The sequence below is a fragment of the Sus scrofa genome, chromosome 3 (genome assembly GCF_054392235.1).
Source record: "Sus scrofa isolate SSC_HxYL_T2T_F1_AM1 chromosome 3, Sscrofa_HxYL_maternal_Yorkshire_Landrace_v2.0, whole genome shotgun sequence".
Taxonomy (NCBI): domain Eukaryota; kingdom Metazoa; phylum Chordata; class Mammalia; order Artiodactyla; family Suidae; genus Sus; species Sus scrofa.
The window spans coordinates 72,013,397-72,034,916 of NC_139385.1; the positions used below are offsets into that span (position 1 = coordinate 72,013,397).

The following is a 21,520-nucleotide window of genomic DNA, read 5'->3' on the forward strand; positions in this document are numbered from 1 at the left end:
AACTAGAAGCCGCTCTGTAGGAATGGGCTTGTTAAGTCCCACATTTTGCAGAGCGTTTGGTCATCACAGATTGTACACTTAGAGATGCCTAGTGGGTGAATCAGAGGTGGGTAGGGGAGCCTAAGATGGGAACCCAGGCTGGTCTGTTGGAAGAACAACACCAGAGAGGCCTGGGATCCAGGATCCAGTTCAGTTCAACCCAAACTTTTTTAGTTCCTCCTTTGTGTCTGCTGTTAGGTTGGGTGCTGTGGTTTAAAGTGAATCAGACCGACATAGGCCCTGCCTTCAGGGAGCTTATAGTCTGGGGACAAAGCTGGATTTCGAGTTATTATGTGCGGGGGTGGGGGGGGAGGGGGGAGGGGGGCGGGGAGCGGTGAGGGGCTGCAGCGATGTGCAGGGTCATGAGGGTCAGGAGAGGCCTCCTGGAAGATGTGACCTTTTGACTGATCCTGAGTAGAAGCCTGATAAAGTATAGCCCAATGAACAGAGCTTCTCAGTCTGGATCAGGAGATCCAGGGATTGGATACCTGCACAGGTGCTTAATATAAATGTTGAATGAATGTGTAAACATCTGAACAAGGAGGGGAAGGGAGTCCAAGCTGAGGGAACAATGCAAAGCCGGAAGTGGGGAGAGAGATAATGGTAGAGGAACCAAGATTCGGGCTGGAGCCTGGGAAGTCAAGGGGGAGAGGGCTGAGGTGGGTCTAGAAAGGTGAATTGGGTGGAGTGACTCTGACAGGCTCAGGCCTGAGGGAAGGAGGGAGCCACTAAAGGTTTGAGGCAGGTATCCCGGGTACCATGGGATTTGCATTTTTAAAGGGACAGAAACTGGCAACCACATGCGACCTGGAGAGCAGGGACAGATCCTGTCGGTGTCCACGTGCCCCATGGTGCCTGATCCAGGGTGGCTCCTCAACCACTCTTTTTTTGTCTTTTTTTTTTTTTTTGTCTTCTTTGTCTTTTCTAGGGCCACTCTCGCGGCACATGGAGGTTCCCAGGCTGGGGTCAAATTGGAGCTGTAGCCGCCGGCCTACGCCACAGCAGCAGCAACACTGGATCGGAGCCGAGTCTGACCTACACCATAGCTCACGGCAGCGCCGGATCCTTAACCCACTGAGAGAGGCCAGGGATTGAACCCGCAACCTCATGGTTTCTAGTGGGATTTGTTAACCACTTAGGCATGATGGGAACTCCCTTTTTTTTCCTTTTTTGGCTGCCCTGCAGCATATGGAGTTCCTGGGCCAGGGATCAGATCTGAGCCGCAGTTGCCGTCTACACTGCAGCTGTGGCAATGCTGGATCCTTATCCCACTGTGCCAGGCTGGGTATCAAACCTGAAACCTGATGCTGCAGAGATGCCACTGATCCCATTGTGCCACAAAGGGGACTCCTCAGCCATCCTTTGTTGATGGAGGAATACACTGAGCTGTTTAATATCTTTTCAGTCTGGGCCTCTTCCTTTCAAGATGGCCACGCATGGGTCGGGCACTTTACACCTGAGCCAAATTGAAAGGACCAGGTGAGCCCAAGGTTATGGATCCCTCAGCTCACACCATCTTGACCTGGGATGCCTGCATAGTCTCACATGAGACCCACGCTGGGGTAGGGGAGAGAGCCAGAGGCCCAGGGAGGAATCATGGCTTGGCCGTGCCTCTCTGTGGTCTGACATTGCCCAGAATGATGGGCTGATGATTAGCAAGTCTGAGTCGGGTCTTTTTATACCTAGAGTTTTAATAAACTTGAACCAAGAAGCAGATAGAGAGGGGAGAGTTGTCCAGTGTGCTAGTCCTAGTCCCTTGATAATTTGGTCTGGTTGTAGCTGTAATAATGAGGGCCAAGACACAGAAAAACTATTAACATACTAAGATCCATTCCTGTCTTTAGAGAAGAGCGGTGACAAGAAGCTGTGCAGACCTTTGGGGGCCTCAGAGTATCCAGTGGCTCCTTGTGCCCTGAGACTGTCTCTCTCTTTGCCTCCAAGTGCTGTGGGCCCACAGCTCCAGGTCCTTGTTCTGGACGGGCACATCTCCGCTGAGCTGTGGCTCTCTCACCATGGACATTCCCCCAATAGCCAGACGGTGGCCAGCAGTGCCTGCCTGTCTCTCTGGATCCCTGCGTTCTGGGTGCTGGAGCTGGCTTTCCAGACAGAGGCACTCTTCCTGTACTGACCAGAGGAGCCAAGCCAAGACCCTGGCCCCTCGGACTTGAAGGCCAGTCATTCCTGTACCCACACTCTGGTCAGGCCCTGATAGGCCCAACCCAGGAGAAGAGACTCCAAATAAAGCCAGTGTTGCTTCTCCTTTTTCCAAGGAATGACTTTGGGTTTTCTAGCAATCCTTGGGGTGGGTGGGGGGAGTTGTACAGCTTTGTAACGTAATGAGCTGTATGAAGATAAGTAATGGTAAATGAATCGTATGGAAATAATTAAATACCTTTTTGTGTGTGTGTAGACTTTTCCTCACACCCTCTACACACCATCACGGCTGTGCTCCTGGCCCTGCTCCTGGGCCCACCTGCAGCCAGGGATCCTGCCCCTTTTCTCCTTCCCTCTGCTTGGCTTGCCCTCTCCTGGTTCTGGATGCAGGGGAGTCAGTGGCTATGGGACTTTTGTTCTGTCCTCTCTACTCAGAGTCCGGCGACTAGGATGCTTCCTGCACTTTGACCAGTGCTCTCACTGTGTACGGTGTGTGCATGTGTCTCAGCCGTGTGCTGAAGACTGGGCGGGTGGGTGGGTGGGCTTTCTCAGGGGTGCTATGCGAGGAAGTGGTTTTCAATCTCCCCCTGCCCTTTTCCTGTCCTGTTATTTATTATTTATATGTCTTTGTCTTTTCCAAATAAAATCTTATGGAGAATCCCTGTATAAAATGAGTAAGAGTAGAACTGCCCTACTCAATTTAGGTTGAGTCTGAAATGGGGACTTTCAGCCCTGCTCAGCTGACCTTCAACCCCACCCCCTCCCTCTGCTCCCACCAGGGTTTCCTTATGGTTCTCCTGGGCCTCTGAGCAGCAAACAAAAACCCGGAAGGTCTTTGCCCAGGGCTTGAATGGGGCCAATAAATAGTAGATGTGTTTGTTCCCAGTTTGGATTAGGGAACCTTGATTGTCTGGGCTTGTAGCCCTGTGGCTTTCCCTTTCCAGAGTCTGGCTTGTGGGTTTATTCTCAGTCTTTCCCAGGGCCAAGAAGATCTTTGGGGTCTCATTGAAAGAGGGATGTGGCAGCATGCAGGACCCGTGTGTACCTCCTTTCCACCATTCTCTGCCCCCTGAATTACAGGGCTAGGAGGGCTGTACTTTCCCAGATTACCTTGCTGCTATGATTGAGAGTCATTTTTTGGAGATATATACTAAGATGAGATTTAGAAGGTAAAAGGATCAAAATGCCTTTTTCTTCAGTAGTGGTGGCATTTAGGTGCAGGCTCCAGCAGGCACAAGTCTGTGGCCAGGCTGTATGTCCCACCGTCTGGTCACTTGCTGCACGGGCATGTAGCTATGAGGTTGGCACAGTTTCTTGCAGCTTCCTGACCTTGGATCACAGGTGCTGAGGTGCCTAACATCAACCCTCTGACTTCTGTGGCTTCAGCCCCATGGCTTAGTAAGCACCTGTTCATGCCGGAAGCCCCAAGAGGAGTTTCTGATTGCTCACTAATAGAAGTGGTGCTCCCTGCTTCTCACTGTCTTTGTTCTTTGGTAGGTGTGGGGATGAAGGTGGGGAGGGGGAGGAAAAATGGGAGGGTAGGATTGCTATGGCTGCTTCTATAAGTGGGTGGTGAGGCTTTCTCCAGAGGCTCATGTCCTACTGGGTGGTACCCAATTTCTTGGCTCATGTCAGGACCAAGGGAGCAAAGACCTTGTTGACAGGGCTGATGCAAAGTGTTTTGCAAACCACAGTGGTTGCTCCATCTCACCACTGTCCCAACAATCTTTGCTTTTGAAGGTGGCAGGGGCTCCAGTGTGCCTGGAAGGGACTTGGCCAGTTATCACACAGTTTTATCCTAAAGTGGAAAATGCTTCTGCAGTTGGGCAGGAGTGACCTGTGTGTTTGTGAAAACAATGCGGGCTCTTCCAAGGATTATAATCTAGCCCCACAGAGCAGGAGAATGGCCCTGTGGACCCAGATCTCATGCGCTGGACCCTGAGCCTTAATGTGATCTAGAAGGGGAAGGACCGTGGGCCTCGTGACTGAAGTATTGACCGGGCCTTTCCTATCAGCGTGAAGAGGAAGGAAGCCCATATGGATGAGGACGTGCTGAGTTCTGACTCTGCCTAAGCCCGCTGGGGCTCCTCCTTAACTGATGTGATGCTGCCCCTCATGGGGATGGGGGTGGGGAGCAGATGTAAGAGGCGAGGGCTGAATCACCAACAGAATTACCAACAGAAAAAACCCTCAAATACTTTATTTTAGGTTATAAGAGAAAAGCGACACTTGGCCCTTTAAACAAGAGCAGAAATAAATCTGTTTTGCTCATATATGTTATACAGACTTTTATCCTCTCTCAGGAAGATATCTGGCTGGTTCTTTTTCTGCTCAGAGGTGGCACCTTTTCACTCATTTAGCTGGCAGAGCAAAGCCGATCCCTTGGCAATCCAGTAATCTTTAGACCTCTTGGATGGTAAGAGGATAGTCACCACAAAGTTGGTTGAATGACCTAGTTAAGGATACAGGGACAAATGTATTGTTACTTAAAGAGTAACCCTAAATGCAAAAAACACAGTGCTGGGAATCACTACACACGGGTTCCAGACCTGACTTTGCCTCCATAAAGACGAAGGACAGACAGTCCTCTACAGATTTCAGTTGTATGCGCTATAAAATAAAGTTGTTAGAACAAATGATCCTCTAGGACCTGACCAGGTTGGACTCTGTATAACCTTGTAGACTATGTTTCAAGGTCTCTGCAGTCTGTCTCAGGGAACAATGGACTAGGATTGAGGCCTGAGCTTTTAGTTGGGTGCAGTTAGTAGGTCCCATCCATTTGTCCATCTGCTTGTCCGTCTGTCCATCCATCCATCCATCCGTCCATCCATCCATCCGTCCATCCACCCATCCTTTATTTCACCCAGCAGGTAGGCACTGGGGTCCTGAGATGACTAAGCATAGTCACCAGCATTTTGTCCTCAGTTTTGGGATATCTGAAGAGGTCACTTTTACAGTTTCTTCACTGTGGGCCTGTGTGAGGGGGCCAGGACAGTGTGATAGGAAGAGGGCCTTGCCCCTCTGGATGGGAATTTCTGTTCCTGGCATTCATAGCAAACCCCATCTGCATGGAAGCTGGGCAGGGTGGTGGTGTCCCTAGCAGAGAATGCCTACATCTGTCCTTTCCTTTGTGTGTCATTCCCTGCATGGTGCCTTAGCAGGTGCCTAGGTGACATTTTACAGTACACATGCAGTATGTATAGTAACCATTAGTTTGATTCAAGATTCAGATAAGGCCCATACTGTACAACAGTGATGTATGTCAGTAAATCTCTTTCATTTGGTAGGCTCCCACTCTGTTTCTTTTGCCACCACCTTGTAATTTGTTGAAACAGCCAGGCTGTTTATCCCGTGACGTTTCCCAGAGCCTGGCTTTTGCTGACAGCATCCCTGTGGTGATTTTACACATGTTCCTTTATCCCTACAAGAGCGGTGAGATGTAGAGGCATGACCACAGTCAGGGTTGAGATTTTTCGGCAAGAATTCTTTATAGGTGGAGTGCACTTCCATCAGGAAGTGCATTCCACCTAGTTTTCTCTTTTGTTGGGATGTCAGCAGCAGTCGATAATTATTACTTAGAGCCATTATTTCATTATGATTAATAATTTCATTATTTAATTTTTGTGTGTGGTCTGAGGTAAGGATCAAAGTTTGGTATAACCAGTTGTCCCAGCATCATCTGTGGAATTGCTTCTCTCTTCCCAACAAATTTTAGATGATGCGTTGATTATATGTCAAGTTCCCATGTACGCACAGTGTGTTTTTGGGCTCTCTATCCAGCTCTTTGATCTGCTTATTGAGTCTTGTGTCTGTGCAATGTCATTTTAATTACTACTTCTCTTGGTTCCTTTTACTGAAAACGACAGAGTTCTATTGGAATTTTGGCCAATAATAAGACAAATGACTATTAAAAAATAGGCAAAAGATCTGAACAAACGCTTTATCAGACAAGATATAAATAAGCACCAGAAAGGATGGCTACTGTCATTAGTCACTAGGGAAATGAAAATTAAAACTCAGAGAGATACCACGATATTCTATCATCCATTCATTTATCTATTATCTACATTCCATCTGTCACCTGAAGTTAAAAGGACTGATCATACTAAGTGATGGTCAGGATGCGGAGGCACTGGAACCCTCACACGCTGCTGGTGGCAACATTAAGTGGTGTGGTCACTTCGGAAAGCAGTCTGGCAGTTACTCAAAAAGTGAAACACGTACCTACCATGTTATCCAGTCATCCCACTCCCAGATCTTTATCCAAGATAAAAAAAGTATACATCCACACAAAAATGTTCATTAATTTAAAAAATACCTGTGAATACTGTTTTAGATTTGTCATACGAGTGGGAGATCAAGGCATGTGATGTGAGGGTCTATTTTAGTTCTATTCCCTATGTTACCCTTAGAGGATATACTTTAACTGAATACTTTAGAGAATATACTTCAACTGAATTTTTTTTTTTTTTTTTTTTTTAATTTCTTTGGGCCGCTCCCACGGCATATGGAGGTTCCCGGGCTAGGGGTTGAATCGGAGCTGTAGCCACCGGCCTATGCCAGAGCCACAGCAACGCGGGATCCGAGCCACGTCTGCAACCTACACCACAGCTCACGGCAACGCCGGATCGTTAACCCACTGAGCAAGGGCAGGGATCAAACCCTCTACCTCATGGTTCCTAGTCGGATTCGTTAACCACTGCACCACGACGGGAACTCCTCAACTGAATATTTTATTAGAAAAATAAATATTTATCATCACTATCTATATTCTCCCTCCAGATGAGAAAGATTTTTTAGTTCTTTGTGCCCTGTCCCCTCTCCTGTATTTCTGTTATCTGGAAATTTAGTTGTAAGTTATTATAAATTTATCTTATAATCAGACAATTAAAGATTTAACTCTGGGTGTGTGTTTTAAATAGAGGGTCAGTGGTGATTAAAGCCTTTGTGTGTCAGGACAGTGTTTTTTTGGTATTGTTTTTTGGTTTTTTGGTTTATGGCTGTATCTGTGGCATAAGGAAGTTCCTGGGCCAGGGAATGAAGATGAGCCACAGCTGCAGCTGCAACTGCAGTTATGGCAACGCCAGACCCTTTAACCCACTGCATGAGGCAGGGATTGAACCAGCAACCTGAGCCGCTGCAGTCTGATTCTTTTTTTTTTTTTTTTGTCTTTTTGTCTTTTTGCTATTTCTTGGGCCGCTTCTGCGGCATATGGAGGTTCCCAGGCTAGGGGTCTAATCGGAGATGTAGCCGCCTGCCTATGCCAGAGCCACAGCAATGAGGGATGCAAGCCTTGTCTGCAACCTACACCACAGCTCATGGCAACGCCGGATCACTAACCCACTGAGCAAGGGCAGGGACCGAACCCGCCACCTCATGGTTCCTAGTCGGATTCGTTAACCACTGCGCCACGACGGGAACTCCCTGCAGTCTGATTCTTAATCCACTGTGCCACAGCGGGAACTCCCAAGACAGTCTTTATTACAATTTTCCTTTCAGATGATAATTTAGTTGCATTTGCAGTTCTGCTTCAAAGTTGTTTCTCCTCAGCCCTTTGAAGAGCTTTTTTTGTTATCTTTTTATATGCACTGAGGATAATGAGACATGTCTGATATCAATCCGATTCTCTTTTTCTGGGATTTTAGTCCTGACATAGTAATGCATTTTATCAAGTGTTTAAAATACATGTGAGAACTTTCTTTATCCCTGATAATCTCATCACTTTGATATATCTTAGGTTTCTTTTAAAATCTGATTGTTTTATTTGTTGTATACTTTTTTATTTAAAAAAATTTTTTTTTTTGGTCTTTTTTTTGCTATTTCTTTGGGCCACTCCCACGGCATATGGAGGTTCCCAGGCTAGGGGTTGAATCGGAGCTGCAGCCCCCGGCCTATGCCAGAGCCACAGCAACGCGGGATCCGAGCCACGTCTGCAATCTACACCACAGCTCACGGCAATGCCGGATCGTTAACCCACTGAGCAAGGGCAGGGATCGAACCCTCTACCTCATGGTTCCTAGTCGGATTCGTTAACCACTGCGCCACAACGGGAACTCCTGTTGTATACTTTAAAAAGTTACCCCTACCACTTTGTGAGATCTCTTAATCTGAGGACTCAAGTGCTTCTTCAGTTCTGGGAAATCATCAGCCTTTTTTTTTTTTTCTTTTTTTTTTTTAATATTATTGCTCTTCCATTTTCTCTCCTTTCTCCTTCCAGATTGCCTACTAGATAAGTGTTGGAAATTTTGACTTTTTCCACAGTGTCACTTAAAATAGCATTATGCTGTATTTTGAGGGATTTCCTCAGCACATTCTCCTGGTTTACTCTTCAGCTGTCTACATTCAGTTCTTCAGATTATCTGTTGACTTGGGATTTTTTTTCTATCTGGTTCTTTTTTTTCAGGGCTGTATCTCAGTTTCATGTCTACTAAGATTTCCCTTTTTGACGCATGGCATTCCATTTATTAGTTTATTTTTAAATCTCTTTTTTGTGCTGAGTCTCAGTGGACTTGGTGAGAGATAGATTTCAGTGTCTACTCAGTTCACATTTTGAAATTACAAGTCACTGCTTAATAAACTATTTTCCACTCATTAGACTAACAGAAGCAAGCGTTCATTTTATAATATTAATATATGCTCAGCTTTGAAACAAAGTGAATTTACAACATTTATAAATTTGTATGTTATAAGTGGCCTATTTTGAACCTGACTAATTGGCCCAAGGTCACTCTTTGTACTTTATAGCTTAGTTTTGGACTCTGACTGTGGTTTGCTTTTGGGCATTATTTGTATTGACCTTAGAACATCCTTACCTGTAGTTGAGAGTGTTCCTGCTCGGGCTCCTGTTTTATAAAGTGGGGAGTGGTAGAGTGTTGGGCTTGGCTCATAATTTTGTTGAGGTTCAAAATGCACCACAGGCAGCATTGGGTTCATCTGTCCAGGCAGCGCATCTTCTATCACCATCTCCTTATTGTCCCATCGAGAAGCATCCATGAACATCCCATGAACCAGCACGCCATCCTCAGGAGAGGGCAACTGAAAGACACCCACAAGTTTAGAGGTGAGAAGAGGAGTGGGGGCAGCATTGTGGGCTGCTTCCTGGTCCCACATCAATTTTAAGAACCTCTAGAGATTGTGTTACTACTCACATTTCAGAGAGAAGGCCAAGGCTCCAAAAGGTGAAATTACTTGCTTTTCAGTTTGTTATCAAATCTCATACCTTTCACACTCCACCAGGCTGTCCAATAGAGGGTACTGGGTTCCCTGATGGGCTTCAGACTCTCTGATCATGACATTAGCATTTTCCCCTTCTCATGGGAAGCAGATGGGCTAAGAGGGCTGTGATTATCATCTGTTATTTTACCAAGATCTTTCAAAGATCTGAGTGGCTTCCAGAAGATAGATTCTATATCTGCAGTAATATTTTCAGAGTGCCTATGGAAAATCTTTTAAAAGAAATTTTACGAGGGAGAGAGAGAGAGGCAGGCAGAGGCAGAGACCCTGCCCCTAGTGTCCTATGAACAGATATCACCACCAGTGTACAGTTTCTGCTAGCTGTGGGCTTCTGTGTGTCCTTCCTTAAACACTGAGTGAATCTGGCTGGTTTTGGGGTCCTAGACCCTTGGATAATTGGAGCTTCACACCTGCAGGCAGAGGGCCAAGCAGTGTGGATGTAAATAGTGTGGTTTTATAGTAAATAAAAGGATTCACTATAAAAGCTCTTTTTGGTTGGTCTTTCAAGTGTCCCCAGACTTGTCTCTTGGGTGCAGGAGGATGGAGTGGGCTTTCCTGTTCGAGGGCTGCTAGATAGGCTTGTGCAGGTTTGCCTGAATAGAGGTGAAACCATCCTGCCATCCACTTGCTGAGCTGTGTGTAGGAGTCATCTGGACATACACCCAGAGAGGGTGCCTTTTTCTAAATGCCACAGAGACAGCAATGGGCTGAGAGTGGCGCTGTTGTTTGTAATAGAACTCCAGTTCTAACAGTTTCTTGCAGACATTGGCTGGGAGGACCAGGAGATGGGCTGACTATGCCATCTGCAGTATCCACAGAAGGCAGAGAGTCCAAGGCATTACCAGGGTTCACTGCGTGTGGCCCACGTGGAGATGCGTGTGGACTGGGGTGGGCTGGAGGGACAAAGGCCCTGTGTGGCAGATAGAGGTGCAGAGCACAGAGCAGGGCCAGCATCCAGGAGGGCCTGCCGAGGGCTTTTATATCATGCCCTCCTGTAGGCTCAGTTATAACTGAGTTGGGCCTATAGCACCTTCCTGGCTGAGAAGGGTCTCACCAAGGCATGCATCTCTCTTATTTTTGCAGGCTAATACTTTAGCATCAAACAATTTTTATGATGTGGGAGTTCTTGTTGTGGCTCAGTGGGTTACAAACCTGACTAGTATCCATGAGGACGCAGGTTCAATCCCTGGCCTTGCTCAGTGGGTAAAGTATCCAGTGTTGCTGCAAGCTGTGGCGTATGTTGCAGATGTGGCTCGGATCTGGCATTGCTGTGGTTGTAGTGTAGACTGGCAGCTGCAGCTCCGATTCAACCCCTAGCCTGGGAACTTCCATAAACTGCGTGGGTGCAGCCCTAAAAAGCAAAAAAAAAAAAAGCAAAAAAAACAAAAAACCCCACCAAATTTCCATAATGATGTAGTCATTATTATTTTAAGATATAGGGAATTATAGTGTTTCATAGATGAAGCCATGAATGAAATACAGGGTCGTCTCATCTTTGAGTGCTTTTGTAATCAGAGCAGAGACTACATCACTCAGATCTTAGTCGGGTGGATACTAATTAAATTACCCAGGAGCAATTCCTACTAATACCACGATATTTTAAGGAAAGTTCAGTAAAAGTCACTAACCCATTTACACCGACTGGCTAGTGAACACATTCTTGGCGAAAGCAATCTGGAGCAGATCTTTGATTTCACAGCACGTATAGAACATTATATTTGTAAGGCTCCCTGGGGTGGACAGGTGCTTTGAGGTAGAGGCTCCCTTGGCCCATCGGCATCTCAGCACATTGCAGGTGAGCAGCTCAGATTGGCAGTGGTGGCTCTCAGCCCTGGCTGTGTATTGGAATCACTAGGGGAGCTTTTAAAAATAATGGTGACTGATGTAATTGGGGTGATTTTGATGCAATTGGGTGTGATCTAGGCACTAGGATTTTTTTTTTTTTTTGGCCATGCCTGTGGCATGCAGAAGTTCCTGGGCTAGGGAGCAAACCTGTGCCACAGCAGCAACCTGAGCCACTGTAGTGACAATGCCAGATCCTTAACCCACCGTGCCACCAGGGAACTCCCAGGATGTTTTTAAAGCTCCATGGGCGATTCTAACCTATATTTAAGGTTGAGATATTCTAGAGCAGGGGTTCTCAAATTCCAGTGGGCTAAGAACCACCTGGAGGATTTGTTAAAATAGAGATTTCTGGGTCCAAGCCCAGAGTTTCTGATACAGTGTGGAATGGGTCCTTGGCATTTACATTTCTAATAAGTGTCCAGGTGACGTTAATGTTGCTGGTCTGGGGACCACACTTTGAGAACCTCTCCTCTGGAGGGAATTAACAATGTAAGTAAGAGTCTGAACAGCTTCCCTAGTGCATTCCTGTTGGTTATGTAACGTAGTTATGTGATGTATGAAGTTAGCATGTTAATTCTGCCAGGAGGCAGTTGAGTGAATGAGGCACATAAATATGGCCTCTGATAACAGTCACTGTAGGCATAGTTTGTGCTGGTCACATGACATCCACAGTTTCATTTATACTGCACCACGACTCTGAGGTTGGTGACACAAGCCCCATTTTGCAGGTGTGAATACTAAGGCACAGACATGATAGTAATTGCTCCAGCACACACAGCTGGGAAGGGGGAAAGTCAGAATTTACTCAGGCCTGCCTGATTTGGAAACTTGCTTTTAACCTCTTGCCATATTGCCTCTGCAAGAATGAGAGAGTTACAGTAGGTAACAGTATTGCTTTAATTTTTTTTCTTTTTCCTACTGATCAGACTCATCTAGGCAGTACCCATCTAGGCGGAGCTTGTCTTGGGGTGTGAGCTGCATCCTGTCCTCTCCTGCTCCTGGGAGGGAAAGCAGTAGGGGTAGGGCAGGGAGATGCCCCAAGACCCTGAATGACAGCGGGACAGAAGCTGCTTTGCTGTAACAACGGTCAGGGGGCAATACCTCCATGTCCATGGGCAGTTCTTGTCCAAACTGCACTGTCTTGGCAGCTTCTATGACTGCGGCTTGATCCCGGTAGGTAGGAATCACATTGTACTTGAAACTTAACTCATCTATTGGCAGATTGTATTTCCGAGCATGATTTTGAAGAGTTCCTGTAAATATGAAAACCAGAAAGCTGGGTAGCTACCACCCCAACGGACCCCCCTCGCCTCAAATTGGCTACTCTAGCGTTGGCTTCCTCTCCATCCATCTTACTCTGAATTGGTCAAGGCATGTAGGAATTTTGGTCATGGCTGGGAAGAGAGGGAAGGCACTGTCTGAAATGCACTGTCTGCCAGTGGGGGAGACAAGCCTGTGAGGGAGTTTTAGGGCCCGAGGTCTCTGACTGCAGAATCTGGCTATTTCTTGCCATCCTTTTCCCCGGCAAGCAAGGAAGAGCAGGGTCTTGTTGGATTGCCCTGTAATCAGTCACCCTGTGTTTAGGCCATCAGCAGCCATGCCGTTGTCCAAGTTCTTAGAAGCCCAGCACAATCATCACAAATAATGGTCTGTCCTAGGGGATTTTTCTAGGGAAGGTACTGATACCTGTTAGAAATCCTTGAGGAAAGAAGAAACCGGAGATCCAGAAGGACTTAGGCTGTCCTCTTTTGAGCCACAACTACAGGAAAAACATTACACCATAAGGTACTTTTCTTCTAAGAGTTTTTTTGTTTTTGTTTTTGTCTTTGTTGTTGTTTTTGTTTTTGTCATGCTTGAGGCATGCAGAAGTTCCCAGGCCAGGGATCGAACTTGCACCATAGCAGTGACCTGAGCCACAGTAGTGATACCAGGTCCTTGACTGCTAGGCCACCAGGGAACTCCCAGAGTCTGTCTTTACTTTTTTTTTTTTTTCACGCTGCACCTGCAGCATATAGAAGTTCCCAGGCTAGGGGTTGAATCGAAGCTGAAGCTGCCAGCCTGCACCACAGTCACAGCAACATGGGATCCGAGCCGCATCTGCAATCTGCACTGCAGCTTGTGGCAGTGCTGGATTCTTAACCCACTAAGCAAGGCCAGGGATCAAACCCATATCCTCCTGGACAATAGTTGAGTTCTTAACCCACTGAGCACAGTGGGAACTCCCAAATCTTTCATTTAAATCAAAGTCATATTTTGGAGGGCCTCTCAGGAGGTAGAATCTAAACCAGCCCTGAGTTAGCGCTGGCCCCATTCTTATTGTTTGTCCTGTCCTGCTTCCTCACCCGCCAGGCTGACCATAAACTGAGAACCTGGTTATCACAGGGGTTATAGAAAAGGGAGGTGAGAGCAAGGTCACACCTGGCTATTTAGACCTATGTCAGATTGGTTCTGTACCACAAACTAGGTCTGAGACTCCAAGAATTAAAGTGGCATTAAAATGGAATGTGGAATTAAGGGCCTAGGTAAACTACACTACAATCAAAGTGATGCTATTTGTTTTGGTAGTTGATCCCTCACTGGTTGTCACTATTTTAGTTAGCGAGGGCTTCTTGTGGACCTTGGGGCCAACTGTGTCATCAGATTCATCAGACCTCAAAGAAGTGAATTTTCTTACGTCCACAAATGCAGTCCTCAGAATAAGGTCTTTGACCCACGATCCTAGTGGCTTCAGGGACGGGTAGGCTGTGTTGGACCACAGAGAGGGAACCTGGTTGTTGAGGAAACTGTTATACACCTTTTCCATTTCTTCAGACATCACCACCAATCCAGCGATGGCTTTGTTGAGCGTATCTAGAGAGGTCTGAGAGAACAAAAGAAGGGTTGGTGCCCTTCACAGATATGATTCTCAACTGGGAATGATAGCTGTTCATGGTGGCAGGAGTTGCCCTGGGCTGAAGGGCCTGCTTGCTGGGTTCCATCCTCTGCACACCAGCACACCTGCTGGGCCAGAGCCTCCAATCTTTCATGCATTTTTTATAACAAGTGATGAGAGGGGGTGTAAGACCTGGGAGTGGGGGTGGTCTAGGCAGTTCATAGCAGGATCCAAGGACATGGAGAAGGGAAGGTGGGGAGACGTCCCTCCTAGCCTTTTGGGAAATGCTATCATCCAGCATTCCTCCAGGCTGAAGGAAGTGTAGACCTGATGGTTGGTGATTAGGGAACCAGGGAGGGGGGGTGAGGACGTGGGAACTGCCTTCGGCCATTGGCTAGCTCTGCCCAAAGGTTGCCTGTGGCCCCAGGAAGTATAGCAGCAACGGAAGACTGTTATACCAGTCTCTCAGCTGACACCAGAGAACCTCCTTTAAGACATATCCCTTGCCCTCCTCTCCTCTCAACAGAAGACAGAGGCCAGCAGTGGTCTTGGGAGATACTGGACCAGCAGCAGCTGTGGAGAGTACAGGGAAATCCCTGTCGCCTGGCCCAAGGTAAAGGCAGGGCATATAGGTTTGGCTCTTATGGGTTCCAGGTTTATGAAAAGTACTGCCATACATGGGGAGAATATTACAGGAAGATGTTAGAGGCCAAATGTATGCTGATTAAAAAACAAAATAGGAGTTCCTGCTGTGGTGCAATGGGATTGGTGGTGTCTCTGCGGTGCCAGGATACGGATTTGATCCCCAGCCAGGCACAGTGGGTTAAAGGATTTGGTATTGCCACAGCTGCAGTGTGAGCCACAAATGCGGCTCAGATCTGATGGCCTAGGAAGTCAATATGCCTTGGGGCAGCCAAAAAAGAAAAACAGAAAACAAAACAAAAAAAAAAGCAAAAATGAAGCTCCTTTAAGAATGTCCAAATATGGGAGTTCCCGTCATGGCTCAGTGGTTAATGAACCTGACTAGCATCCGTGAGGACCTGGGTTTGATCTCTGGCCTCGCTCAGTGGGTCAAGAATCCAGCATTGCTGTGTGCTGTGGTGTAGGTTGCAGACACAGCTCAGATCCTGTGCTGCTATGGCTGTAGTTGTGTAGGCTAGTGGCTACAGCTCTGATTTGACCCCTAGCCAGGTAACCTCCATATGTCGTGAGTGCGGCCCTAAAAAGACAAAAAAAAAAAAAAAAAAAAAAAAAAAATTTGTCCAAATGTGTATGACTGGGTCACTTTGCTGTATAGCAGAAATGGACAGAACATTATAAATCAACTATACTTTAATTAAAAAGTTAAAATAGGAGTTCCCGTCGTGACTCAGTGGTTAATGAATCCGACTAGGAACCATGAGGTTGTGGGTTCCATCCCTGGCCTTGCTCAGTGGGTTAAGAATCTGGCGTTGCCGTGAGCTGTGGTGTAGGTTGCAGATGTGGCTCGGATCCTGCATTGCTGTGGCTGTGGTGTAGGCCGTTGGCAACAGCTCTGATTAGACCCTTAGCCTGGGAATCTCCATATGCTGCAGAAGTGGCCCTAGAAATGCCACAAAAAAGACAAAAAAAAAAAAAAAGTTAAAACAATACAAAACCCCCATACAAAATAAGTGCTAGGACCACATGCAAATAATTCTGGAGATTGGTGATGTGTGGACAAAACAGGGCTAGTCGTCTTGCCATTCCTTCGTGCACTTCTTACCCACCTCCCATCTCTTTTCACAAGAGGACAAGAGGAGTGGTAATTAGGCATGAAAAGAAAAGAGGAGTTGTAGTTAAGCATGCCTAGGAGCTGAGGAAAAAGGCCCTCAGCCAGAGACTCATCTAAAATGTATGGAGGGAGTTCCTATTGTGGCTCAGTGGAAATAAACCTGACTAGTATCCACAAGGATGTGAGTTTGATCCCTGGCCTCACTCAGCTAGTTAAGGATCTGGCTAAGGATCCGACGTTGCCCTGTGCTGCAGTGTAGGTCAAAGATGCGGCTCGGATCCTGCGTTGCTGTGGTGTAGACCATCAGCTGTAGCTCTGATTCAGCCCTTAGCTTGGGAACTCACATATATCGCAGGTGCAGCCCTAAAAAGCAATAAATAAATGCATACATACATACAAATGAAAAATAAAATGCACTGAGAAGGCTTAGAGAGATGGAGGGGCTAGGCTGCTAGTGCTTTCTGGTTCTGCGTAAGGTAGACAGAGGTCACACTGTGGCCAGTTCTCCCAGAGGTGGCAGCAAATACACAGTCCCATTCAGTGGGAGAGAGCATACTTCAGGCCATTGTCCCCTATGGCTAAATGCCTAAATCACTGAGTGGCCTGTCTCTCCCAGGACCTGGCCTGCCTCCCAGTTCCTGACCTGTAATCTGGAGGGGAGGGAGCTCGCCAAGATGCTAGCCCACGGCCTTGGGCGCTGCCCCCGTCCCTTGGCCTTTCTTGTGGCTACCCCAGTGCAGCCTTGCTGTTCCCTGGGTGAAATGAAGGTGAGGCTGGGACAGAGCCAGGGCATGGCGGGGCTGGGCAGGGGTCAGGATGAGGGAGGTCTTGGTACAGGCCCAGCACGCAGTGGCCGCTGCTCCTCCCTCACGTGGGAGCCCTAGGCTGTGATTCCTGATTGCCCTCAGGCTGCTTCTCCCTGAGCTCCTCTGCCTTTTACTGCCTTTCAGTGAATTCTTCCATTGGCGGCGGACATTGTTGTTTGAGCAGAAGTGACCACGTCGTTCCTGAGGGCCATGTTTGTTCACTTGCCTGGTCAAATATTCGTGGAAGATCTAGGATGTGGCCAGGCACTGGGGAAACAGAGATGACTAATCTGCTATTCCCCTCTCTTCACGAAGTTCGTTGTCTATTGGGGGAGCCATTCTCACAGAGGAGCGATTACAAAACAAGGTGGTACCTGGTATACAAATACAGGGATGGACACAGATGCCTGAAGTGTGGGAGCCCTGAGAAGGGGCTCCTGTCAGCTGGAGGTGGATGAAAGGGCTGGTGCTCCAGGAAGACTTTATGAGGAAATGACATTTGGACCTGTCCATCTTTAAGTGGAAAGGCCATGCATGGTGTGGAAGAGGCAAGAGATGATCAGCATCCCTCTCTTCTTCCTTTGAATGATGTACCCCCTTAGTTTCAGCTGGGCACAGAGCAGTCCCAGCCAGAGGCTACCCTTGCAGCTGGGGGGCTGCCAAGTGAACAAGTTTTGGCTAATGGGATACAAGAAAAAATGATGTGTGCAACTTCTGGATCATATCTTTATGAGGAACCTGCTCTCCCTTGGCCCTCTCTTTCACCTGTCCCAGTGGGGACGACTGGAACAGCCACCTTAGTCCTAGAGATGGAGGCTCCCTGTTGAGGCTGGAAGAGCTAGCCTTCCAGCTGGGATCCCCGATGAGCTCACAAAACAAGATTAGTGACTTGCCTTAGACAGGGCTTCCTCTGGGCTCCTAGCTGAGAGAGAAGAGAATTCCCATCTTGTTTTGGCCACTGTATTTGGGGATCTTTATCACAGCAGCTTAATCTGTGTCCTAATTCATTCATTTTAGAAAGTAATCAGTCCTGACCTGGCTACCTGGCCCGCTGATACTGGGGTTTACCTAACTAGATGCCACAGCCCCAAGTGAGGCCAACACATATTCAGCTGACTACATGCTCTCCTAACCCACAAGCCTAGGTCTTGCCAGACAACCAGGAACATTTGGAGACTTTGCTTTCCTAATAGGGACAGACAGTCTTTAAAAGATCTATCATAGTGGGAGGGACTGGGAGTTTGAGGTTAGCAGATGCAAACTATTGCATTTAGAATGGATAAGCAAGAAGGTCCTGCTGTACAGCAGAGGGAACTACCTCCAGTCTCTTAGGATAGATTGTGATGGAAGATAATATAAGGGATTGTTATTTTGCTGCACAGCAGAAATTGGCACAGCATTGTAAATCAACTGTATTTTAATAAAAAATAAACTTAATACAGACCACTTAAAAAAAAAAGATCTACTTTAAATGGTTCGCTGCTTGGCAGTAAAACTTTTCCGGTTAATGCTCAATACTTGGTCTTTAATAATTTCCCTCATTAAAGTTATTCACAGAGAAACCAGGAAGTCCTTTAGCCCTCATTACAGAGTTAAGGCCATCCATAAAGCATTCCTGAGCATGAGGCAAAGTCTAAAGGGTTGTTTTTAAATTTTAGTTTCAGCGACATCATCTGGGGGAGTTTATTTAAAATTCATATTCCCAGGAATTCCTCAAGGGATCCCAAGTCAGTAGGTCTGGAGTGGGATTACGGAATCTACATTTTGAATATGCAGCATAGTGGATCCTAGGGCAGGTGTCTTATGGCCCACACTTTGAGAAACTCTGGTTTTCGTAGTCTTCATAAAGATTATGTTATTAAATACAAACTTGCGAGTTTCCTGGTGGCCCAGCAGGTTAAGGATGCAGTGTTGTCATGCTGTGGCGTGAGTTTCATCTCTGGCCCAGGAATTTCCATGTGCCGAGGGTTCAGCCAAACAAACAAACTCAAACTAGACATTAGGGAACAAGCATTGAGTCTCTCTTTGCTTAGGTCCTTGGCCAAATTTCCAGCAAGTCAATGGTAATTCTAAGGGTGCAGGTTAGAATAATGAAGGGTTTGTAATGCCACATGTTCACCAAGCCATTTTTAGAGAAAGGGAACACAGACTACTTAGAGGAGGTTTAACTCGGTTTTAGATATGCTGAGCTTGCAGGGTTGTTAGTCTATCCAAATGGGAATGCTGAAGTGACAGGAATGGAAAATTCACATTCTTACACCAGAACCACCAAGCTTTGATAGCCAATAGCAGTGACGGCAGTGAGCACTCGTACGTGTATTAGCTTCAGCAGATTGTTAAACCGGTCCACTTCTTGTCCAAGAACAGTGGTCAGGGAGTTAAGGCGTCCTTGAGGATCCTTGACGAAAAGGCTCTCAGAAGCGCTGTCCATTTCCAGAGTTTCTGAAACACACGCAGCTCACTCATCAGGCCAGTTATCATCAACTCCCATCTTTCTAGCATTGCTATTGGAATGTAGCTGTTTTCACCTTTCTTCAAGCCAGCTTCTCTGGTCCCTGGGCCATGGCTGGATGGGAGTTTGGCATTCAGTGGCCAGTGCTAGCAGAACAAGCGGCCCCCTGGCAGACCAGGAACATCCCTGAGACCGGAGGTGCCAGGGATCCTGAGTCCTCTCCTCTGCCCTGTGTGCATGGGGGGTATGTGAGCCCTGCTCTTCCCTGCATACCCGCCTTGCACCTAGGAGATGAGGGGCTGGGGCAGGACATGTAGAGACTCAGCATTTATCCCAGATGACTGAGCTTTGTTCAGAGGAACTGACTGGATTATTAAACAGATCCATAGTTCACGCTGGATCAAAAAGCGTGCTCTTCTTTTCCCCCCACAGTCCACCAAATGGAGGCTCGCAGGAGCTATGAAAAATGAAGGAACTAATTTCCCTTTACATATCTGAGTAAAGTGTGAGAAAATGAATGGCTCTGAGATATGTACATCAAATTCCTCTGAACCGCTCATAGGTTGGCTGCCGTAGAAAAGTCACACAGCAGGGGGTTAGTGCCATCTTTTGGGTCTGCAGGGCTGTAGTTATTTCTCAGTTATGGCTTTTTTCCTCCTACCAGTCTCCTTGGGTTAGTCCAGGCCCTAGTTTCTCTTGTGGAGCCAATTGCAACCCCTGCCCCCTCAGTCTCATTTACTGTGTTCATTACATAGTTCATTTACTATAAAATGATAAGCACAGGGCACCACATATCATTTCATAGTAAAAGCACAAGCTTTATGAAGCTTGGAGAGTCCATGGAACTCTATGAAACAGGCACACGAACTCTCCATCCATCCATTTATCCATCCATTCATCTTCACCCCCTTGCCACCCAGTCCTCCTTCTTATGTTTATTCAAAATTTGCTTCCTAAAAGAGCTGCTTCAGTATCAACAGAACTCTCTATCAAGAAGAGATTCTTTTGAGGGCCTGTTTTAGGAGGAATATAACTGGCTTCTGAGGTCACACAGGTCATCCTTTTATTTTCTGGGGGGCTTAAGAGTATTCACAAGACTTAGTCAGTTATACTGTGATGTAATGAGAAATATGTATTTTGGTTTCTGTCCCCAGCTTCTGGCCAGAGCTCCTAAAACCCTTGTAAATTCATTGATAAGAGTGATGGGGGGTTCCTATTGTGGCTCAGTGGGTTAAGGACCTGATGACTCTGTAAGGATGCGAGTTCGATCCCTGGCCTCGCTCAGTGGGTTAATGACCTGGTGTTGCTGTCTTCGTGGCTCTGGCGTAGACCTTAGCTGCAGCTCTGATTTGATCCCTGGCCTGGGAACTCCCATATGCTGCAGATGTGGCAGTAAAAAGAAAAAAGTGATCGGGACATGATTTCTATAATCATTGGTTTTTTGATTCTAACTCCTGAAATAGCTCCTGAGGGATAGAGATGAAAGGAATATCTTGTGCTGTTCATAACAAGCGCCTTTTAAGTACACCTAGTTTAAGGAGAAGACTTCTCTGGACTGCCCCTAAGGATGGAGGGCTGGTTGTCATGGGAACTAACTGTGTGATTAGAGGGTTGGAACTTCTAGCTCTACTCTCCATCCTCCTGGCAGAGGAGAGAGGCTAGAGGAGAGTGAATCACTAATGACCAGTGATTTAATTAATCATGCCTATGCAGTGAAGAAACCCCAACTGGAGGGTTTCGAGAGCTTCTGGGTTGGCGAACACATCCATGTGCCAGGAGGGTGGTGCACCCTGACTCCACAGGGACAAAAGCTCCTGCTGCCCTTGGGGCTCTTCTGGACCTTGCCTTCTGTACCTCTTTACCTGTGTGTTTATCTCCATCCTTTAAAATAATCTAGTAAATATAGGAGTTGTTGATGTGGCTCAGCAGGTCGAGAACTTGACATAGTGTCTATGAGGATCTGGGTTCGATCCCTGGCCTCACTGAGTGGGTTAAGGACCCTGCATTGCCGCAGGCCACAGATGCGGCTCAGATCCCTCGTGGCTGTGGTGTAGGCCGGCAGCTGCAGCTCCTATTCAACCCCCAGCTTGGGAACTTCCATATGCCGCAGGTATGACCCTAAAAAGAAAAAAAAAAAAATCTAGTGAATGTAAATAACTGTTTTCCTGAGTTCTGTGAGTTATTCTAGAAAAGGACTGAACCTCAAAATGGGGTGGAGGGATTCCTCGATACAGCTGGTTGGTCAGAAATACAGGTCATGACCCAGGACTGGCAATTGGCATCTGAGGTGGGGACAGGCTTGTAGAACTGAGCCCTGGACCTGTAGGGTCTGTGCTAACTCTGGATAGTTAATGTCCTAACTGAAC

General features: G+C 46.9%; 2 protein-coding genes and 2 long non-coding RNA genes across 15 annotated transcripts in view; 2 read left to right on the plus strand and 2 right to left on the minus strand.

Annotated features, from left to right (window-relative positions):
* The window catches only part of TRABD2A (TraB domain containing 2A), a 54,330-nt gene extending 52,027 nt beyond the window's left edge, over positions 1–2,303 (plus strand). The window contains 1 exon segment of the mRNA XM_085016191.1: positions 1,981–2,303. Coding sequence (XP_084872317.1) covers positions 1,981–2,167 — 187 coding nt within the window. The 3' untranslated portion in view covers positions 2,168–2,303.
* Positions 1–21,520, minus strand: part of LOC146404708 (uncharacterized) — a 618,617-nt gene that overhangs the window by 168,757 nt on the left and 428,340 nt on the right. The gene's annotated exons all lie outside the window — the stretch shown is intronic.
* DNAH6 (dynein axonemal heavy chain 6) overlaps positions 4,365–21,520 on the minus strand; it is a 255,439-nt gene continuing 238,283 nt past the window's right edge. For 10 of the 11 annotated variants that reach the window (XR_014841541.1, XR_014841540.1, XR_014841539.1 and 7 more), the window contains 6 exons: positions 19,017–19,144; positions 13,946–14,131; positions 12,958–13,030; positions 12,373–12,524; positions 9,006–9,228; positions 4,365–4,645 (listed from right to left, as the gene is read on the minus strand). Coding sequence is in view for 8 of the 11 variants with exons in the window: in XM_021087308.2 (XP_020942967.2) it covers positions 4,542–4,645; positions 9,006–9,228; positions 12,373–12,524; positions 12,958–13,030; positions 13,946–14,131; positions 19,017–19,144 (866 nt within the window). In the remaining 3 variants the exon portion in view is untranslated. Of the gene's footprint in view, positions 4,646–9,005; positions 9,229–12,372; positions 12,525–12,957; positions 13,031–13,945; positions 14,132–18,860; positions 19,145–21,520 lie in introns of those variants that run through there. The other variant, XM_085018773.1, reaches the window with a different exon arrangement.
* LOC146404710 (uncharacterized) lies at positions 12,242–19,990 on the plus strand. Its single transcript, XR_014841565.1, has 2 exons — positions 12,242–13,139; positions 16,083–19,990. It is a non-coding gene; the product is annotated as an uncharacterized LOC146404710 (long non-coding RNA).